The sequence below is a fragment of the Astyanax mexicanus genome, chromosome 13 (genome assembly GCF_023375975.1).
Source record: "Astyanax mexicanus isolate ESR-SI-001 chromosome 13, AstMex3_surface, whole genome shotgun sequence".
Lineage (NCBI taxonomy): Eukaryota > Metazoa > Chordata > Actinopteri > Characiformes > Acestrorhamphidae > Astyanax > Astyanax mexicanus.
Window position 1 is genome coordinate 22,051,743 of NC_064420.1, and position 17,787 is coordinate 22,069,529.

At 38.9% G+C, this 17,787-nt stretch overlaps 1 protein-coding gene across 1 annotated transcript in view; it reads right to left on the minus strand.

Moving 5' to 3' along the window:
• The window catches only part of LOC103044178 (cadherin-7), a 137,698-nt gene that overhangs the window by 20,966 nt on the left and 98,945 nt on the right, over positions 1 to 17,787 (minus strand). The window contains exons 9-10 of the mRNA XM_022676769.2: positions 6,144 to 6,265; positions 746 to 863 (exon numbers count right to left, since the gene is read on the minus strand). Coding sequence (XP_022532490.2) covers positions 746 to 863; positions 6,144 to 6,265 — 240 coding nt within the window. The remainder of the gene's footprint in view (positions 1 to 745; positions 864 to 6,143; positions 6,266 to 17,787) is intronic.

The window sequence follows — 17,787 nt, forward strand, 5'->3', positions numbered from 1 at the left end:
AATAATAACAGTTTAAAGCAGGGGGCGGCTATTAAGTTTGGCTATGGGCCTGATATTTTCCAAACCATTACGTGGCGGACCACAAAAAAAAGTTGTGTTTTGTAAAATGAAGTGTAACAGGAAGGAGTGCTGCTACAGTCTAGTACCTCTCCAGCCCAGAGGGTTGTTGAACCCAATTGATATCACAGATTATTTATTTGCTTTAAATTGGTTTTTATCATTTTTTGAGCCACCTTAAATTTAATTACCTAAATAACAGCCAGGTGTGAAGCAGGGCACTCTTTAAGGTGGAATGGCGAATTTCAGCAGCTTGCATGCAGTCTTAAGTGGAAAGTATGGACTTAAAGTGACTGTATGATTCTTAAAAAAAAAAACAAATAAGGTCTTTGTTTAACTTGGCTTGATTTCTTCTTTATTAATTTTATTTTAAAAAATGTATTCCATTTTCCCCCAATTTATGAGGACAAATGAAACAGTTTTTTTTTTTTTGACAAATTTGGTCAATACCTAATTATTCAGGGGAGGATTTCACCCCTTTTCACTCTGTTCACTCAAAAACAAGGGGTAAAGCTACAAAAGAGAAATAGGATTGAGCCTTAAATACAATGCATTAAAATAGAGAATTAAGCTACTTGATCCTGGCAAAGAGCTACAACATCTAGAGTGCAAGTCTAGGGTAAATATTCAGGGGACATTCAGAGCTAACTGTGTAAACAGTGTAAACAAGTGAAAAAGTGTGAGTCACCTCCTCTCTCCTGGACAGTGATGTTGAGAGCGAGGCTGCTGTCTGCATGCAGACTGAAGTGAATAGGGGAAGTAGAGCTGCTCTGGTCCTTGTCGATTGCCCGGATGACCTGTACCACCTGAAACACACAAAAAGCAACACAGTAAGAGCAACAAAATATAGATCCTGCAGTCTACAGTGGCTTCTGAGTGCTCCAGAGGAATAAGGCACTGTGTCACTATGATCTGAGGATTGCCAGATCAGATCAGATTAGATAGATGGATGGATGGATGTCTAAATTAAACTCTGTCTGTAGCAGCATCTTATCCCCGATGGGATAAGTTAAAAAAGCTTGATGGCTCTAGGGATGAAAGGTCTTCTCAGTCTGTCCATTTGAGAAGCACTAAGTGTGTTAGGATCATGCTGCTTGCCATCAGCAGCCAGAGTTTGAGAGAGCGCAATTGGCTATGCTCTCTCTAGCTGGGTAGATGGCGCTCTTTCCCCTCATCACACCAAACGTAAGGTTTATCAGCACAGGCATCTGTTAGTTGATGCACCGGAGCTGGGAAGCACGCATGTTAACTGCCGGCTGATGCTAAATCAATGGTAATTTGAAAAGAGACTGTATGTAAATGTAAATGTAAATGTGCTGTAGAAGGAAAGCAATAGTCTGTACCTTGGTGCTACAAATGGTTTTATGAATGATGCCACAGAAGAGGCATTTTTCTAAAAGTGCAGCGAGTTTGAAGAACTTTACATTTCTCAGACGACACTGCTACTGTGAGGAGCACGGGAGGTAGGAGGAATACAGGAGTGCGGTTAACAAATCTGTGGACTGGTGCCAGCAGAACCACCTCCAACTAAATGCCAGGATGACAAAGGAGCTTGTGGTGGAATTTAGGAGGAAACAGTCTGCTCCAGCTCCTGTAGCAATCCGGTGTGAGCACACTGAAGAGGATAGCACCTACAGTATAAGTACACAGATGTTCACCAGTGTGACGATCTGAGATGGGGGACAATGTGCCCTGCCTGTACAAAGCAAGTATGTCTCGCTGCATCCTGTAGGAGGTGGTTGCTAAGACATTGCTATGGTATCAGCGGTGTTTACTATGGTGTTGCTAATCAGTTGCTAGGTGGTTGCTAAGGTATTGGTAGGTGGTTGCTAAGGGATTACCTATGGTATCTGTGGTGGTTGCTGTTATGTTGCTAAGCAGTTGCTAAGCAGTTGCTAGGTGGTTGCTAAGGTGTTGCTATGGTATCTGTGGTGGTTGCTGTGATGTTGCTAAGCAGTTGCTAGGTGGTTGCTAAGGTGTTGCTATGGTGTCCATGGTGGTTGCTATGACTTCGCTAAGCAGTTGCCAGGTGGTTGCTAAAGTGTTGCTTGGTGGCTGCTAAGATGTTACTGTGCTATCCCTGGTGGTTGCTAAGGTGTTGCTATGATGTTGCTTAGCAGATGCAAGGTGGTTGCTAATGTGGCTGCTATGCTCTGGTGTAAAGTGATTACTACGTGGTTGCTGAGTAACATATTTGCATAAATTGGGTTAAATTAAATCAAATACAGTTAATAATATACATCTTCTTTTGTTGAATTAACATCTAAAAAGATATATGTACTCTTTTTATATGCTGTTTTGAGTTTGGATTTAAAACACGTTGTCGGCTTAAGCATGTTCTGCGTTCGGTTGCTTAGCAACGAGACTCAGATAGCTCTTAGCTGGTGTAGCTCGTGCTACGATCTTTACTATAAATTATGATGCATTGTGGAGTTTATAGTGACTCATAATTACACGAACAACTGAACTCGACCTCGACATAGAAAAATGGCCGACAGACTTATTAGAAATTACAATGTAAATAGGAATCCATTTTGGTCACAGACACAGCCTTGGAAGTAGCAAGGGGGTGTGGCTTGTTGTGTAACGAGGGGCCGGGCTGGATGTGGGCAGAGTTGGTAGTCCATCCCTACCTTCCTACAGGCTGCAGCGAGAGGCTTCTCTGTACAAGAAGGACCAGAGTCAACTCTACCTCCTGAGGATCCTGAGGCTCTTCAGTGTGAGAGGTCAGCGGTGTCGAGTGTCGTCTTTTACGCCGTGGTGTGCTGGGGCGGCTCTATTTCAGATAACAAGTTTTACAGACTCGAGAAGATCATTAGGAAGGCTGGCTCAGTCCTGGAGATGGAACTGGACACAGTGGACATGGTGGCAGAGAGATAAAACTCCTCCTACCCCTTCTATTACTATAACACTGCAGAAACAGAGCTTCTACTAACAGCAAGGAATGCTTCTGCAGGTCATTTCTCCCTGCAGACCTTAGACTGTACAATTCTGGACCATAATTGATATTTATTCATACCTATTGTGGCGGCACGCTGGCTTAGTGGGGTCTTGGGTTCAAGTCCCTATCTGGGTGAAGTTTCCATGTTCTGGTAAATTGGATACTCTAAATTGATCTGGTAAATTGGATACTCTAAATTGATCTGGTAAATTGGATACTCTAAATTGATCTGGTAAATTGAATACTCTAAATTGATCTGGTAAATTGGATACTCTAAATTGATCTGGTAAATTGGATACTCTAAATTGATCTGGTAAATTGAGTACTCTAAATTGATCTGGTAAATTGGATACTCTAAATTGATCTGGTAAATTGAATACTCTAAATTGATCTGGTAAATTGAGTACTCTAAATTGATCTGGTAAATTGAATACTCTAAATTGATCTGGTAAATTGGATACTCTAAATTGCCCAGAAAATTGAATACTTTAAATTAATCTAATTCTAAATTGATCTGGTAAATTGGATACTCTAAATTGCCCAGAAAATTGAATACTTTAAATTAATCTAATTCTAAATTGATCTGGTAAATTGAGTACTCTAAATTGATCTGGTAAATTGAATACTCTAATTTGATCTGGTAAATTGAATACTCTAAATTGATCTGGTAAATTGAATACTCTAAATTGATCTGGTAAATTGAATACTCTAAATTGATCTGGTAAATTGAATACTCTATATTGATCTGGTAAATTGAATACTCTAAATTGATCTGGTAAATTGAATACTCTAAATTGATCTGGTAAATTGAATACTCTAAATTGATCTGGTAAATTGAATACTCTAAATTGATCTGGTAAATTGAATACTCTAAATTGATCTGGTAAATTGAATACTCTAAATTGATCTGGTAAATTGAATACTCTAAATTGATCTGGTAAATTGAGTACTCTAAATTGATCTGGTAAATTGAATACTCTAAATTGATCTGGTAAATTGAGTACTCTAAATTGATCTGGTAAATTGAATACTCTAAATTGATCTGGTAAATTGAATACTCTAAATTGATCTGGTAAATTGAGTACTCTAAATTGATCTGGTAAATTGAGTACTCTAAATTGATCTGGTAAATTGGATACTGTAAACTGATCTGGTGTGTTTGTGTAAAGTGTGTGGTATGTATGTAAGTTTGTGTGTGTGTAAATGTGTGTGTATGACTGTGTCCAGATATGGATTGGCACTCTGTGCTGGGTAAATGCTGTAGTGCCCGATGCAGTCCTCCAGGTGAACGGTGGTTTCCGGTTGAGAGTACGCTGTGCGCTATTGGCTGCCGCTTCTCACCGGTGTGTGGATGAGTGTTGATGTGTAATGTGCTTGTGTGTAAAATGTATAAATTGAAAAGCGTCTCTGAGTTTCTAGAAAGGCGCTATATAAGCTGAACTTCATTCATTCATCATACCTCCATGTACACTGCAAAAACACCAGTGTTGAATTTCCAGAGTTACTTTCTTCAGAATTGTGCTTTGAGCTGATTTCAGAGTTGCTCGACATGTTCTAAGCACTGGTAGTTTTAAAATCAGACAGTAGTGAGTGTTAATGAGTTGCTGAAAGAGTTTAATCAGTTTAGCCTCCTTCCACTTCTCTCCTCAACCTGATATTAGAAGTGGGAAGATATTTTTTGATGCTTAATAAGGTAATAATAATAATTCAAAAACAAATGTAAGATGCTGTTGACTTTGACATGATTTTTACCAAGTGTCAGGTTTCCTCAAAGTAGCTTGGGGAGAATGACTACACATAGGATGACTTCTTGAACATTACTAGAATTACTAGATCAGTTACAAACAGAGTTAAACAGTGTCTCACTTGCTCTTTCCTTTAAAAGCCAGGTGCTCTCTGACTTTGGCAGATTGGTATTTTAATGGTGCAGCACTTCTGCACTTCTCAGCAGAGGATACTGACCTGCGCATTCACACTGTGAGTGTGAGTGTGTGAGCAGGTCATTTATGGGACAAGCAATGTTATTTTATTTAGGGCACCACTTTAAAATAAGCCTCCTTTATAAAGAGTTTATAAATAGTCTATAAAAGAGTTTATTAATGGTTATTAATTAGGTTATAAACCATCAATAAGGAGTTACAACACATAAATAGAAAGGGCAATAGTGGCCTTTCGTGTACCAAATAGTAATTCCACATTCACTTATACTGTTAAACCTCAGATCTTACTAGATGTCTTATTAGATCTTACTTTGTTTTATCGATCGTTTATCGATCGAAACGTTATTCATTTAACTATAATAACATATTAAATGATTACTATTATTATTATTAAACTGACTTTCTGTATAATTTATTAGATATGTTAAAATAGTCACTGTCACTGTTCTTTCTTTATTCTTTATATTATACTACACTATATTATATAATTTGTATAAATTATATGTTACAGAGTTAGTGTATTCAGCGCATAATGCACTTTATCATATCATATTTTTATACATTTTTTATACTTAAATTTCACTTACACTTGGTAATTTTGTATTTTGTATTGTGTATTTTATTCTATTTAAACGTTGATAACTGCACCATGAAAAATTCCTTGTACTTTTGGTACTTGGGGCATAAAGATTCTGATTCTGATTTTTGTGTTTATTAATGTTTTTAAATTATTTACAACTTAATTTATAAACATTAAAAAAAACATTTTATAAACTATTTATAAACCGTTCATAAAGCAGCATTATTTTAAAGTGATACCTTATTTAATATTCTGTTGGCTTTTGTGCACTGCTGTGTGTCCTTGTGTGTGCATAACGAGCCGGAGTGTATGCGCGTTGCCAACATCATTTGACAATTGACTGTTGCCTAGGCTTTAGTCAGGCAGTTGCGCACCTGTGTTTTTTTTCTGTTGCCAAGATAGCAATACGCCTGCAAATTACATTGAATCGTTGAAACGCCGGCCACTTAACTTAATGATATTAGTGGTGTTTTAATAAGTGTACTAAACTCTTTTAACACTACTACAGTTTCTAGTTCAGCAGTAAAATAAAGTTAAATTTCATATTTGGCTGAAGCATCACTGTAACGTGTCTCCGGGTCAGTGGTGTGATGGACAGGTCAAAAGGGCGTGGGAAAGGTCGGACCTGTCCGACGCTGCTGGAGTCGCACACGGCCGCGTTGTACTGCCTGTCCAGCTCCGGGGCGTTGTCGTTCAGGTCCAGCGTCTCTATAGCAACCGCTACCCTGGTAACCTGGTTGGGGCTATCTGAAAGAGATGAAACAGAAAAGGCAATCAGACGGACAGACAGACTGGAATACAGACAGACAGACAGCTTCACTACAGGAATAGAGATACTGAGATTAGACTTATGATTCCCACTGAAGCAGGGAGGATCATTCCCGAGGCCTCTATTGAGTTATTCTGCATGAAATGATTTCTTTTTTTCCAATATGGTCCAGACATGGGCATCCGAACCAGGCCTTAGAGGTGAAAGTCTTAGTGTGTGTGTGTGTGTGTTTTTATTTTATGCATTTTCTTGGCTTTAAAACAAGCCTCGGGTTTTTGCAAGACAACAAAACTAAGCTTAAAGCTCTGACTTGTTTTTCCCTCCTTTCTTCTCTCCAACACCATCATTAAAGCACCACCTGAGGGAATATCTTCACTATAGCTTACAAATATGTTCTCTCTGGTCCTCAGGAATGGTCCACATTGTTGCACTTGCTATTCTCTTTAAGAGCCAGGTGTGCTCTGACTTTGGCAGATTGCTATTTTAACGGCGCAGCACTTCTGCGCTCCTCAGCAGAGGAATCTGATCTGTGTGTTCATGCTGTGAAAGTGCACGAGCAGCTCATTTATGGCAGGAAAAGCAATATTATTTTGTTTTAATTTATTAGCTTACAAACACATTCTCAAGAATGGTGCACACTGGCTATGTTTACATAAAAAGCTTTTCTCAAATCAGAATGAATTCATTCCGATTCTAGAATCTGATTGAGGTGTTTATATGTACACTTTCCTCATTAGTCTGAGTAAACTCTCCAATTATATGCACTCTACAAGTAATCCGATCAAATATGATGAGCATGTGTAATATCTCTTAGTGTACACGTAACCATGACAACAACAAGAGCATCATGTGATGCCACTGGCTAACTAGCTGTTTCCAGAGTTTGCAGCTGGTATGTTTGTTCTCTAACAGCGTTAAAATTATGTAAACTTAATTCACATTTTCTTGTGAAAGAAGGGGTAACAGGTTTCATACACTTTTTAACCAATACATTTCCATGATTTTTCCATGACTTTTACATGCCTTCAAGGCAAATTGTCATGACCATACGATTTTAAAACATCAGTGCAAACATGTACAATAAAACCAAAAATCAATTAAAGCTATAATTAAAATAGATTAAAATAGGCCTTAAATTAATCTGATAAAATTTTACACACAATCTTAAATAATAAAATGTGTCTCAGATCCTGAGAGTTCCATTGTTTAGGGCTAAATTACTGAATTAACTCTGGGCTGATGTATTTGTAGCTCAAAATAGATTTTTTGAAACAGAAACCAAATAATTTGTAAAGCAAATTTCCATGATTTTTTGCTATTTTAAAATTTCATGACTTTTCCAGGTTTTTCAAGACCGTATGAACCCTGGGGTGAGGTGAAGAGCTTATAGTGTTCCTGGGTCAGTTTGACCTGGAGCATGTTTACTTTTCCAAAACAAACAAAAAAAAAAACAAGCAGTGTAAAGATTTCATTACTAATTCCATTGCAAATTATTCAATGTTATTCAAAATTATAACAGGTAAGGGTTCAAATAGGATCATTCTAAAATGTTAGTGTTTCACTACTTTATCCCTTTTTTAAAGACCAGCATATAAAACACAATAGTTTTACATAACATTGAAACATAACACTGCAATTTAGTTTTAGTTTTTGCAGGGGGTGGTTGCAAATATGTGAGATGAACCGTTTTTATAATATATGTTGATTACACTAATTAGGGCAAGCAGAAGAAGTTTCATACTGAAGCATTTTTCCTGGATCTTCAAACTTTAAAATGGGTCAATTTGATCTGTAACAGCAATGGATGGTAATAATTGTGACCGGCAGCATCTGGCTAGAATTGTCCATGCGTGCAGTTCAGAATGAACTGCCCAAGGAACCTTTAAATGGGTGGTTCTTCAGTGTTTTGGGTGGTTTCTTGATTTACAGCTTGATTTAGAGCATGTCATTGTGTCTTTTCTATCATAACGGCAGGAAAAGTACACCTTTTGCAGCTAAAAAACATGCAAAAAGGCATGTACTATTTCTCTTAATTAATCGTGAGGGTGTTTTGGGCGTAACGTGAAATAAACCATTTAGCGTGTCACTTGCCATTCCCTTTAAGAGTCAGGTGCGCTCTGACATTGGTGGAGTGGTATCTTAACGACGCAGTTCTTCTGTGCCTTTCAGCAGAAGAATCTAACCAACATATTTACACTGTGAAGGTGTTTGAGCAGGTCATTTTTTGGAAACAGTAATGTTATTTTATTCTGTATTCTGTTTATTGTTGATGTAAAAGTTGAGTTTGTTTACTGCTGTCCATCCTTGTGTGTGTAACAAGCAGTGGAGCACCTGCATTGCCAAGATAGCAATGAACATTTGACTGTTGACTATTGTCAGGGTTCTAATCAGTCAGTGGCGCACCTGTGTTTTCCACCACCAAGATAGCAATGAACATCTGACTGTTGACTATTGTCAGGGTTCTAATCAGTCAGTGGCGCACCTGTGTTTTCAACCACCAAGATAGCAATATGCAAGTTAGCAATGAGCATTGCAACAAGCCTTGTGCAGGATGTGAGATAGTTTTGTCTTTGACTACTATTTAAATTAGTTTGATGATGTGAAATGTTAAAAAAAAGGAGAAATCATTAAAGGGGCAAACACTTACTTACACCACTGTATATATTAATATAAATACATACAGTATAAACCCTGTATAAAGTCTGCAGCTGGTCAGAACTCACTAATTGAGTCCAGTCTGAACGAGGACCGATGTGAAAGCTTTCGCTGTACAGAGGCTGAACTTTACTGACCTCCACTACAGCAGCTTCCCTTCCCTTTGAAGGTCTTGGTCGGTAATGTTACATCACACGCAGAAGGGGACCTACGCTCCCTCATCAGCCGCCTTTCATCTGACGTCCTGATCACACACTTATATAAGACTGGAGGCTTGATCACACCACCGCTGCTGCTGCTGCCGGGTACAGGTTTGTGTGAGGATGGTGAGGGGTGGTTTAGGGCCAAGACTCAAAAAAAAATTCCAAAAGGAAAAATTGATGACAGATTTCAACTCGTTTAAACCCAGTTTTTTTTTCCTCAGCTTTGTGAGGATGTTCTACTCCTTCAACAGCTTGAACAGATCTATGATGCAAACTAGATCTTTTTGAGACAATTATTTTTGAAAAGTTGATAAAAAATATTAGTTTTATTCGTTGAGTGTAGAAGTTGGACAATATATCTGTTGTATATCTATATACTGTATATATAATATAATTTCTATACTAATACAATAATAAAGTAAAGCTTAATTATTCTATGTGGTGGCAACAAAAAATATAGGGCTGCAACTAATGATTATTTTGGTAGTCGACTAATCTGATGATAATTTTCAATTAGTCAATTAGTCAAAGATTATTTCTGCCATTTCCTCCATCTCTAAAAATTATAAAAAATAGGAAATTACTGATATTTAGTTAGTAAATATGTATTCTGTTGTGTTTGGGCACTTTTGGAGACATAGACTAAGTTGAGTGTAAACTGTGTGAGTGATTAATTGACCCATCTCCCATTGCGCTTCTGTCTGCAGCACTTTGTGTAATGCAGTACTGTTACAAATTAACGATTAGTCGACAGTGAAATTTCTAGTCGACGAATTTTAATAATCGACATTGTCGATTATATCGACTTATCGTTGCAGAACTATTTAAATGAAAAGGGTAAACTTGCAGTGAAAAACATTGGTTGTTAAAGGTGCATTATGTAAGACCTGAGAGAGAGTGTGTGAAATGGCTACAGTCCAATTTCAAAACACCACAGAGCGTAGTCTACTCCGCCCATCCCTCCCCAGCCATGAAAGTTACTCGGGTTGCCAAATTCAGCAGGCTGAATCTACACAATCTACATAAAGTTAAGACTAGGAGAGGCAGAGAACTTAGATTACGAGCGAGTGTGAGCCTCGCGCTCGGCGAGTGAGCCCCGAGCGAGAGACAGCTCGTCCCTAGTAAGCACATCTAGAGGTAGTGATAAAGAACCTGACTGAATTAGCTAGCCAGTTAGCTTACCTGTTCAGGAGTAAAGTAGCAGCTCTGGGTCGGTCTTGTCGTCTTTTTGAGCTCTAAGTCTCCACCGTTCCAACTCACTGCCAGTATTCACTCTTGTTATATTCCTGCTTTGATCACTGAGCTTTTTTGAGACATGCTGAGGCTTTTTAAGCTGTGTAGCAGCTGAGGTTTAACTGAACCATCCCTGCTAGCTAGCTCCTCTGCTGCAGTGCCCATTGCTGTAGTGTAGTGTTACGGCTGGCAAACTCCGGGGCGGAGTTAGTGTTGGGGAAGGAGCAGCAGGAGGAGTCAGAGGACAAAACTGACACAAAACTCCGGGACGGAGTGAAAACTTAAAAAAGGAACGTACTGCTGAAGCCCTGCTGACAAGAGCTGCCAGTGCTTTCACTCAACATGTTTCCTTAATATCTGATGATACATCCTGATCATTTTATCATTTACTACTGAAAATTAGTTACATAGTGGTCCTTTAAATTCTGTAAAACTGACACCAATAAATTCATAATTTCTGGTATTTGATTATTTAGTTATTTAGTATTAATCCTACTCAGTAACACAGATGCTGGAACATATCATAGAGTGCCGTATTTCTTCAGTGTGCCTTTAAATCCAGTGCACTTTATGTAAGACCTGAATGGGTTCTTCGCAAGGTTCGAGCCACTCAACAACACACCCGCCCAGAAATCCATCCTTCCTCCTGGTGACCAGGTGCTGACGCTGTCCCCAGACAGTGTGAGGAGAGCATTCAGCAGGATCAATGCTCGGAAACCTCCTGGGCCTGACAACATTCCTGGCCGTGTGCTGAGAGACTGTGCCTGGGAACTCGCAGAGGTTTATACTGACATTTATAACACCTCTCTGAGTCAGGCGGTGGTTCCCACATGCTTCAAAGCCACCACCATCATCCCTGTCCCAAAGAAGGCATCGCCATCCTGTTTCAATGACTATCGTCCAGTTGCACTCACCCCCATCCTCATGAAGTGCTTCGAACGACTAGTCATGCATCACATCAAGTCTTTGCTCCCCCCCTCCCTGGACCCCTACCAGTTTGCTTATCGGTCAAATCGCTCGACCGATGATGCCATCTCCACTGTTCTCCACTCAGCCCTCACACACCTGGACAAGAAGAACACCTACGTCAGAATGCTGTTTGTTGACTTCAGCTCAGCATTCAACACAATCGTCCCCCAACAGCTCATACACAAACTGGACAGTCTGGGGCTGAGCACTTCACTGTGCAACTGGCTGTTAGACTTCCTGACTGGAAGACCACAGGCAGTGCGGGTTGGCAGCAGCACATCCAGCATCACCACACTGAACACAGGGGCTCCCCAAGGATGTGTGCTGAACCCCCTTCTGTTCACTCTGCTGACCCACGATTGCACACCAGCACACACCTCCAACCTCTTCGTCAAGTTTGCGGATGACACGACGGTGGTGGGTCTCATCAGCAACAACGATGAGTCACACTACAGGAGCGAGGTGAGCCGCCTGGCCTCCTGGTGCAAACACAACAATCTCTCTCTGAACACAGAGAAGACCAAGGAGATTGTTGTGGACTTCAGGAGAACTCACCCACTGCACACTCCTCTGTTCATCAACGGAACTGCTGTGGAGAGGGTGAGCAGCACCAAGTTCCTGGGTGTGCACGTCACAGAGGACCTCTCCTGGAGCACCAACTCAGCGTCACTGGCCAGGAAGGCAAATCAGCGTCCAAACAGACTTGCACTTCACAACACCTATACTACTGATATACTTGCACTGTCAATACGCACTTTAATTCCACTTAATTAAACTGTGAACTTTAAGGACTTACGCACCCATTCACTTTACCAGCCTTAAGCTATATACCATATACCGTATTTGCACTACTGTTATTTACTATTTTTACTGTCATTCCATCTCAATCACCATCAATATTGCACTATTGTCTTACGTATGTTTATTGTGTCTTGCTGTATTGAACATATAGTGTCTCCCACTCTTTTATATTATAATTATATATCTATTTTTACTTATTTTTACTTATATTTATATATCTATTCCTCCCCCACACCACTGCACCTTGTTTGTGTCTCATGTATGTCTATTTGTGTCCCTGCTGTATTGTACACATAGTGTCTCCCATTCTCCTTTATTATATCTATTATCTGTACTTGCTGTAAAATTGGGAAGGAGAGTAACGTAATTTCAATTCTCTGTATGTCCTGTACATATGCAGTATCGACAATAAAACTACTTGACTTGACTTGATCTTGAGATGCTCTGTGATTTTAACCCCTAGTTGAGAACCAATTGCATTGAACATATTAGAATACAGTATGTGATATTGGTGACAATATTAAATTAATTAATGGGATTTCTTATAATGCTAATCATGGCACTCGTTTATGGATAAAATCCCACCTATTAACAAAAGAGGCAATCAGCTTGCTGCTTGTGTGGAAAGCGGTGCTGGTGTGGAAGCCACGCCCCCTCGCTGCGGAGCTCTGCGCAGGTGCAGTAGCCATAAAAAAATTGTCCATGAGGTTTTTGTCAGCTTTTTTCAGTAATGTAAAATATGAGATGTTGGAATGATAGTTATACCTTCACTTCAGAGTATTTTGGTCTCTTCTTTTTCAAACAGATAGGAAGATGAGCTTGCACAAAATGTATTTTCTTTATTCTTCTTTCTTTATTTTATTCTTCCCCTTTCTTCTATTCTCCATGGATATCATTATTCCATTGCATGCACTGTGCATCCTTAGTCAGAGAAATTTAAACTTATTTCTCCTGGAATCCATTTGCCACATTTTTGAGGACTTAGCAAGGACACATGTTTAAAAATCAGCTAAAAGTCATCCCATCTGTCCAGAACTTTTTTCATTTAAACAAAATGAAAGAATAAGTTGCACATATGAGATTCTCCTCCAATCAATACGTAAGAACACCTACACAACTATTTCCCTCCCCACATTTCACAATCCAGTTCATAAGAAGCCTAAATAAAATTTCAGTCATTTACGTAAAACCTGTTCCTCTATCGCTCGTTTCTGTCATACACGGTCAGTTTTTGGCCTTGAAAATTTTACAATGATGAAGAGCAAGAAATTTTAATAAACACCCGTCAATACAGATACAGACCAAGCTTTCAAATATATATATCTCTCCCTCTGTCCACTTTCTCACACACATACTATCTCTCTCTCTCTCCATCAGTCTCTGTCCTTCTCTTTCTCACACACATACTATCTCTCTCTCTCTCCATCAGTCTCTGTCCTTCTCTTTCTCACACACATACTCTCTCTCTCTCTCTCCATCAGTCTCTGTCCTTCTCTTTCTCACACACATACTCTCTCTCTCTCTCCATCAGTCTCTGTCCTTCTCTTTCTCACACACATACTCTCTCTCTCTCTCTCTCTCTCTCCATCAGTCTCTGTCTTTCTCTTTCTCACACACATACTCTCTCTCTCTCTCTCTCTCTCTCTCTCTCTCTCCATCAGTCTCTGTCCTTCTCTTTCTCACACACATACTCTCTCTCTCTCTCTCTCTCCATCAGTCTCTGTCTTTCTCTTTCTCGCACAAACATACTCTCACAAACTTTTTCTTTCTATCTTACACACACACACACACACACACACAGTCTTTCTTTCTCTTTCTCCCACACACACACACACACTCACACACACACATGCACGCAAGTCTCTATGTCTTCCTCTCTCTCACATAAACATATTCTCATTTTTATCTCACTCTCTCTTCCTCACAAACTCTCTCACATATACTCTTTCTCTTTCACACACACACACACACACACACACACACACACACACACATACACGCACACACACAGACTGTCTTTATCTCTCATTTTTTCTCTTTCTCACACACATACTCTCTCACTTTTTCTCACACACACACGGCCATTTTCTCTCTCTCTCTCTCTCTCTCTCTCTCTCTCTCTCTCTCTCTTACACACACACTCTGTCTCTCTCTTTCTTTCTCACACACATACTCTCACTTTTTCTCTCACACACACTGCCTTTCTCTCTCTCTCTCTTACACACACACTCTGTCTCTCCCTCTTTCTTTCTCAAACACATACTCTTACATTCTCTCTCTCTCTCTCTCTCTCTTACACACACACTCTGTCTCTCTCTTTCTTTCTCACACACATACTCTCTCACTTTTTCTCTCACACACACTGCCTTTTCTCTCTCTCTCTCTCTCTCTCTCTCTCTCTCTCTTACACACACACTGTCTCTCTCTTTCTTTCTCAAACACATACTCTTACATTCTCTCTCTCTCTTACACACACACTCCGTCTCTCTCTTTCTTTCTCAAACACATACTCTTACATTCTCTCTCTCTCTCTTACACACACATTCTGTCTCTCTTTCTTTCTCAAACACATACTCTTACATTCTCTCTTTCTCTCTTACACACACACTCTGTCTCTCTCTTTCTTTCTCAAACACATACTCTTACATTCTCTCTCTCTCTCTTACACACACATTCTGTCTCTCTTTCTTTCTCAAACACATACTCTTACATTCTCTCTCTCTCTTACACACACACTCTGTCTCTCTCTTTCTTTTTCAAACACATACTCATACATTCTCTCTCTCTCTCTCTTACACACACACTCTGTCTCTCTTTCTCAAACACATACTCTTACATTCTCTCTCTCTCTCTCTTACACACACTCTGTCTCTCTCTTTCTTTCTCACACATACTCTCTCACTTTTTCTCTCACACACACTGCCTTTCTCTCTCTCTCTCTTACACACACACTCTGTCTCTCTCTTTCTTTCTCAAACACATACTCTTACATTCTCTCTCTCTCTCTCTCTCTCACACACACACACACACACACTGTTGTTCTCTTTCTTTTCTTTTACTTTTTCTCTCACACACACATTCTGTCTCTCTTTCTCACACACATACTCTTTATTACTTTCTCTCTCTCTCTCACTTCTATCTCTCACACTCTGGGCCGCAATGCTAATTCCTATCTTACACCGAGTCAACGGTCTATTTTCACGCTTTGCACAATGCATAATTGACATAGAGCCCTCTATCTCATTTATATATCTTTATCTCTTGTGTCACCTGTTTGATGCATCCGAGATTTTATATCCCTCTTGCTTAATTTTTACAAAAAAAGCACACAACAAACAAACAAACAAAATATACATATATGAACCTCTATTCTCTTATTTTTACACTTATTTTTAGGCAGATATCCTGCCTAAACTCCTGCTAGGGCATTTTCTGATATGTTGCTTTTAGCCTATTAAAAATTATACTGATGGTTTATTTAGGTAGCTTTTTCTATGAATATACACTGTTATCACACTCTGGAGAGATAGCACGTCCGGAGTTCATGTTTGCAGCTGTCGTTTTACTGAAAGCGACGTTTATAAGACTGCTTTGAGTCGATTGCTGCTCAGAGGTGGTGCTGTACCTCTTCATTTCTCATCAAACAACTTTCAAAAGCCCAAGAATCGGAGAAAATCTTATTTATTCGAGAGCATCCTCACGGCTCAAGTGTTAACAGCCAAGATAAATTAACGTTGTCAATAAATGTTTATAACTTTTTCAGGGTCTGACCATGAGTACGCACCTCTGCGACTCTGTGGAAGGTTAATTCATTCACTAGTACTGCAGCACAGGGTTGATTAATATATAGACTCAGAATCGAGGCATCCTGATTTCATCTAAACTGAAAAAAAAAAATGCAATTTTACGTTTTCTAAAGATGCTCTCTAACAATCTGATATTACATTTCCTGCTTGATATACTGTTTATAGTTAACCTTGAAAATTAAAAAAAAACAAAAGTAATAAGAAATGTATTTATTGGATAAATAAGTAGACGTCACTGCTTGAGATATGAGGAAGATCCTTGAGAAAAAATGTAAAGCGCCTCACTGATATGTTTTAAAATGCCTGGCAGGCTAAACCAGATGTGATTTTTTTTCTTTTAATGGCACTGATAGATCCGTTATTGCTACTGCTGGCAGTGTGGTGGACGAAGAACATATTAGATCCTATTGATTAAACTACCAAAATCCATCTGTTGATGTCTATAAACCTGTTCCATATGAATCCATGCTAGAACATGTTATGATAATACTACCTTCCCCATGCTTGACAGGTGAGTCGGTGGGCCTGTTTACTTAATATTGCTTTAATGTGCTTTTTTTGATGTTTAAATCACGTTTGGATTTTAATTTTGTAATTTTAAATTGTAAGCCATCAAACCAAGATGAACTGCTTGAATTTTTGCACCAGCAGTGGCATAAATGTATCCAAAAGCAGTGTGTAAAACTGGTGGAGGAGAACATGCCAAGAAATGCATGAAAACTGTGATTAAAAAAAAGGGTTATTCCACAAAATATTGATTTCTGAACTCTAAATGAATATGAATTTGTTTTCTTTGCATTATTTGAGGCATCTTTTTTGTTATTTCAGACATTATTTTCTGCAAATAAATGCTCTACATGACAATATTTTTATTTGGGAGAAATGTTGTCCGTAGTTCATAGAATAAAACAACAATGTTCATTTTACTCAAATATACACCTATAAATAGCAAAATCACAGAAACTGATTCAAAAACTGAAGTGGCCTCTTAATATTTTCCAAAGCTGTATAGTTGCATTGTATTAAAATAAATTTATTTTCAATGTCGCACAGCTAAGCTTTTGTCCTTAATGGCATTTTTTTCCTTTATATTACTTTCACTTTTATACTAGTAGTATAAAAGTACTCCTAGTAGTTTTGAAACCATCACTTTTACTTTTACTTGAATAAAAGCTTGAGTTGATCCTTCAACTCTGAAGTACTTCTACCTGAGTAATGAGTATCAATACTTTTCACACATTTGCCTAAAACTCTGTAAACAGTCCAGTCAAAGTATACCGAGGTAAAATCAGGATACAAACCTGATGTTAATGCAAGGTGTAAACAGGACCCGTATGTTTTGGCTCAAGAGCTTATAGGTTTCCTCACATTTTGATTTATCTATAATTTTGTCAGGGATTAATAATATTGGTCTCATTAAAAAAATCTCCTAAAGCTCATTTTAGCTTTTTTTTCTACCCAGCCTCCAGATTTTAACGTCAGTTCTCTGAATCTGTTTGCTTCTGCAGTTTTAAATTTCTTATAATTCTTCTGGGATTCTGTCCGGGGAACGAGGAAAAACAACACTATCAAATTCAGGTCATGAAAACCAACACGCAGGATCGCTGTTCCCAAGTCAAACAATGCAGCGTGATGCGCTAGGTGTTGCTAGCGTGGGAATTCAAAGCTTGTTTATGCCAATGGCCTCCTCTTTAAATCAAAGTCGTCTCAATTTGTTGGATAATCCATTCTGAAGATGCAGCATAAAAGTTGTCACAGGGATGACGTTAAGACTGAGCCGATGCTTTTGCTGATGCTTCTGTCAGCAAACACCAAAATATCAAGGTTTAGGAT